This window comes from Limulus polyphemus, unplaced genomic scaffold (assembly GCF_000517525.1).
Source record: "Limulus polyphemus unplaced genomic scaffold, Limulus_polyphemus-2.1.2 Scaffold1857, whole genome shotgun sequence".
Lineage (NCBI taxonomy): Eukaryota > Metazoa > Arthropoda > Merostomata > Xiphosura > Limulidae > Limulus > Limulus polyphemus.
The window spans coordinates 165,961-171,770 of NW_013667467.1; the positions used below are offsets into that span (position 1 = coordinate 165,961).

The 5,810-nt window shown below is 29.8% G+C and overlaps 1 protein-coding gene across 4 annotated transcripts in view; it reads left to right on the forward strand.

Annotated features, from left to right (window-relative positions):
- Positions 1-5,810, forward strand: part of LOC106465174 (striatin-3-like) — a 110,691-nt gene that overhangs the window by 60,237 nt on the left and 44,644 nt on the right. For 3 of the 4 annotated variants that reach the window (XM_022393011.1, XM_013925379.2, XM_022393012.1), the window contains exons 7-8: positions 378-453; positions 4,978-5,131. In XM_022393011.1, the coding sequence (XP_022248719.1) occupies positions 378-453; positions 4,978-5,131 (230 nt within the window). The remainder of the gene's footprint in view (positions 1-377; positions 454-4,977; positions 5,132-5,810) is intronic. The other variant, XM_013925377.2, reaches the window with a different exon arrangement.

Genomic DNA, 5,810 nt, shown 5'->3' on the forward strand with positions numbered 1-5,810 from the left:
GAACCGGTGCGAACCAGCTGAATCCCACCGCTGGGTCTAAGGTTATAGTATATAATATAATTACAAGTAAATCATTCCTTTTTTGATGGAGATTTTGTTTTAAAGTATTCTAAGGATTAAATATTTATTTTTGTTAAGAATTAGGCCTGTGTGGTGTGATTCCCCATATGGTGTTAAAGTGAGTATCATAGATCTTTCTAGTGATGAAGTGGTTTGTAGCTAATATCCTTTTTTAATTGAAAGAAGATTTATTATTGAACTATTCAATAAACTAAATCTTTATAGCTTTTATTTCTGATTTTTCTTCCTCAATAATTAGTTTATCTTTGAAGATTATTTGTCACAGTTTAAATATTTTAGTTCTAACTGCTCAATAGATTTGCTTTTGATAGTGATGAAAATGGAGAAGAAAGAAACATGGAAGACAACAAGAGGATTATATCTCAGCAAAAGGTTAGTCATTAGGGTTGGACGACTTGTGTTAGTTCAAGAGAAATTAGAAGAAAAAAAAAGAAGACATTCTTTATATAATGGTGGGCCACAAAATCCACCAAAAAAAAGCTTTAACTCTCTCATTACAGGCTCAGTCCTAGGGACCAACCTTGTAATCATTTTGTGCTTGTTATAATTTTCACACCATAACTTTTAATACAACATGCGTATCTTCATGAAATTTGGCAGATTATATGTAAATGTTGCAAGGCTTTCACACACAAAATATTATATTTTTTTATTAAGTTTTAAGATTTGTTAAGTAATGATTTGCTCATGCATTTTTTATTTTCGAATGTTGACTCCTCAACTTGCAAATTAATATTGATTTTAATATTAAAAATACTTATATGCATCAGAAAATTATCAAATTTCACATGCAAAATTTTTATAACCTCCTAATAACCAGAAGATAATTATCAAGCATTTTTTAAAGCAAACACTTTATATTTTATCTGTTATTTCCATTATTGTATCTCTGTATGGGTTTGTTCAATTTTACCAACCTTATAACCACTATAAAAAATTAGGAAATAGATATAAATTATGCTTTTTTCATTCTTGAATGACTACAAATTATAACACAAAACCATAAGTGTTTTGGCTAAATAACTTAAATAAATTTCATAACACATAAGTGTATACATATATATATATTATTTTTAATTATTGACCTTTTAGTCATGTCTGACTAACATTACAGAATTTCAATGACATGTGGCATGTGCACTCATGTTACTGTAGTATATTACTGACCTCTACAAAGTGACTGTCTTGACTTTATTTTAGTGGACTAGTATTTTATAAAATATAGTCTCATTTTAGTTACTATACATTACATATGTATACATATTATTACTATTTACAAATAAATTGTTAAATTTCAGTTATTTTACTTAAAATATAGAACAGTAAATAAAGAAATATAGAAAATAATTATCTCTACTACTTATGATTGTAAAGAGGTTTGTACTAGCTTGTCGTACCTTGCCTGCTAAGCCTTGCCGAATTTTGTGTGTGGAGGATGTAAAACAAAATAATTTGTTTAGATCTGATATATATACATTTTGATATAACAAAAAATTGTATGTTACTTTATCATTATTGCAGAATTTCACTGTTATTTATCAGACTTACTAACAACTGTACTTGGGTCTAAAAAAATATTGTTTTTCGAACAACATTTTAACTTACCCCTTCCTTCCAAGATTCAAGACAAAAGAAATAATCTTGAGTACTTCCCACCTTCCAGAGGATGAGAAAACCATTTGGAGAAAATTCTGAGCCTTTGATTGGTTATAAACACATGACAGAGGGAAGTGGGTGAACATGAGGAAATATTTCAAAAAATGGAAGAGGTGGGTGGGGCCACTGTATTTGATTTGCTAAATATAGTGATATCTAAGAGAAAAGAAAATATAGGAGGTTCTTATTTTATATTGTTGCTTGTCAATATTGGTAATTTGAGTTTCTAATTTTTAAGAAACTATGGACTTTGTATTTGGACATCACAAACATCTAATTTGAACTGGAATGCAGCACCCAGGCTACCAGCTGCCTCTTCCTGATGTAACTAATAAATCATTATGTTTCTGCAGAGAGACACACTGTTTTTCTATTCTTTTATTATTTCTCCTTCTTCCAAACACTTTTCAGTTGACCTTCATTCCTTCATTTGGTAGGGTCACACCCTGGTCCAATATGCCCAGAGATTTTTAGCTCCAGTCTAATCTGTGGTAGTAATTTAGGTTTAAGATTCTTCAACCATCTAAGAAACAAAATTTGGGGCCTGAAAGATAACCTGGGATGGTCAAAAACTTTAGTTTCTATTCACCTTGCGCAATGAAAAGGTTTAAACCAAATGGATGTAGAAGAAGCCACCGGGCTTAATTTTGTTTAAATCGATGAGTGTTTTGTTGTGAGGCAAGTTAAGACATTGAAAAATGCTGAGAAAGATCTGAAGATAACATGATTAATGATGAAATTATAATGTTGTCTGTCAAAGGAGGGTTGATTAATTGTGTTGAATGAGTTTGTGTAATATTGTGCAAAAAGTTTGGCTTTATTATTGTCTGTGTGTGCCATAGTATTGTTGTAATTAATGTTGGCTAATTTTTTGGTTTGGGCCTTTTTAATGATTTTATGGGGTTTGAGGTAAAAATATTTGAGGTTCTTGTGCAGTCATTTTTATAGCATTCAAGATGAAAGTTGGAACAAATATAAATTTTCATGCATCCAATACATTGGCTTAAAAGAATTTGGATTTTCCCATTTTGAGTTTGTTTGTTTTGTTGTTTTTTTTTGGGGGGGGAGCTCAAAAAGTATAATTTTGTGATTTTTGGCCAATTATTTGGCTGTATTTTGACCAATTTATATGGGATTTGGTACAGAAATACTTTTCTATAGGTCCCACATATTGAGAAACAAAAATAGTGGACTTGCTTATGTTTAGTAATTATAGGGGGATTCAAATGCAACAAAGAGTATAATTTTAGGGTTTTTTGACAATTACCCTGCAATTTTTCAGCGAATTTACATGGGATTTGGTACAAAAATACTTTTTTTACAGGACCCAGACTGAGGTATTAACAATTTTGGAATTTTTGTCTTTTCCACAATTTTTCAGTGAGGAAAGCACAATTTGGGGTTTTCATGAGCTATTCATGTGTATGTCAACCAACTTACAGGAAATTTGGTACAAAGATACCTTCTTGCAGGTCTTAAGCAGTGATATAGACAGTTCTCGATTTTTCTATGCCAAAATTAGCTATGTTGGGATTGCATGGCAGAGACAAGTTGCATTTGCATGTAAATGTTGACCCCTTTAATTAGGTAATCCATTCATGTTAAAAAAACAAAAAACATTTTCATCTTTTTGAATAAACTTTAGTGAATTTTGTATTTCTGTCATACAAGATTTTCTGAATGGCTACTGGACAGTTATGCTATCATATGATTTATTTCATCATAAGCAATTAAAGGAATTTGCTAATAGATTAATCATCAGTACATTAATGAATTACATTCAACTAATTGATTATTCCCGTGAGATGGCTAAAAAATAGCTTTTGACTTTAAAAATCAGGTTTTGATACCCATGGTGGACTGAGCACAAATAGCCCATTGTGTAGCTTTATGCTTAGCAGCAAATAAACATAATGGCAGTGTTTCAATTACCTGGATTTATTGGAATAATTGAAAATAGTGATAATAGGAAACCATAATTTTGATTAGTTGGCTATTTTCGTGAACCTTGACACTGATTGATTAAGCTGAACAAACATGACATCATCAAAAATAATACTGGCAATATTATGATAACTGAATAGTCATAATTATTGAAAATGGTAATAATTAGAAGAAAAAATTTCTCTTTCATGTTTATTTTCATAACATTTCTGTACAGTTGGATTAACCACAAACAGTAATAACTGGAAACACTAGTTGGTTATTTTTGTAGCATTAATTGAGATAATCAATACTCTTAGGCAATTGATTATTTAGATTAACCCTTCTTTGATAGGGTAATGTGAGCTACATATTTGACCAACCTTGTGTAGAGCTAGGGTAGAGAAAATAGCAAATAAATTATAATGTTTTACTTAATGTACAAAATGTACTTAGGAGGTTTTAGAGATTATGCAAATGAAGTTTGATATTTTTCAGATGAAGAAACGAATTTTTAATCTTAACAGTTAAATCACTTTGCACTCAGAGCAGTCAACACTTTGACTTCATATATTCATGGAGAAATTTTCAGTGAAAATACTTCATTAGAAATTCGGATTTTTTGTCTACAAAAGACTTAATGATTACTGATAGCTTGCAACATTTCATGAACGTATGCAAAACATATTAGAAGTTATAGTATGGAAATTGTATAGGTCAAGTTTGAGTCAATTTGTAGGTCGAATTGAATGAGCCCATTACGAGAAAAGTAATTGTCTAACTCTAATCTTAATCTTAATATGTGTAGTATGATTGAAATTTCACAGAATATATATGTGTCAATTATATTTGAAACATTACACTACATCAAAGAGGTTACACAGGAATGGATCTTCCTTTGAACTAGCTATGTGCAGGTGAATGTAGTAATAGGTGCTTTATTTTCAGCACACAAAATATATTAGTAACTAAATAAAAATGTTATATGAACATATTGATATTGTAAATGGTACAAAACAGAATAGAGTCTGGTATGATTCAAGTTATAAGTAAGCATACAGATGATTGGTACAAACAACAAAACTAGATCATGTATGTTATTACTCTAGGTGTATAATTGTTACAAAAAATAGTATTGTTAGTTACTTATATTATTATTGTAAGTGAAGAATTGTTAGAACTGTTAGTTATGTATATTTAACTGTACATGTATAATTGTTACAAAAATTAGAATTGTTTGTTATTTGTGTTCTTATTGTAAGTGAATAACTGTTACAAAAAATAGAACTGTTAATATTAATTTCTTACTGTATATAGATCATTGCTAAAAACAACAAAACAGAAAGAATGGATGATCTTATGATGGAAGATGCAGAAACTGAAGAAGTGTTGTCAGAATTTAGTTTTTTAGGACCAGAATCTGCTAATGGATCAAGAGAAGCTAGAAGTCTGGGAGATATTGGAGAGTGGGGTAAGTCGATACTTTACTTTGTAGAGTGAAATAGAGTAGTTACTATCAGTGAGACTACCAATCTCTGTATAGGATCTTACAGGTATGTATATTATTTTTGTATTATAACCAGTATGGACAAAATATTTTCTTTTAGTTAGGCTTTTAATAGTCAGATGCTTGGTTATGTTTTGATAATAAAATATTGTAGTTTGTTGAGTAGGATTTGCGAGTTAAATTCACAATTATTAAAAAAAATTATTTATTAACTAGCCATGACAAACAAAACAGTTGCAGTAGTTTTCATGCTCTTTGCTTGAATTTTCGTTTTTCTTTCATTTTCATGTACACCATTTAAGCTACACTTTCTTGGAGGCATTATGTGTTAGGTCAGTAAATCCTGGTTTATTTGAAAAAACTTTGTGTGATCAGACAAACAAACTCACAGAGAAGTAACTTTATTAAAGCTACAAGCAAAGGAAACAATAAGATATAGTAATGGTATTTATAATAGTAGTGTACAGAGTATGAAACAGTTTTGAGCATTAAATGTATAATGGTTTTACTAGTTAGAAAAAAAAGAAACTTACAAAAATGAAGAATAAAACCTGTACCAAAGTCAAAAGTTGCTAAAAGGTTTTTATAGCAGTCTATGAAATGAACTGACATTAAATTATTGCAAAGTAAAGTAAATGTAAAG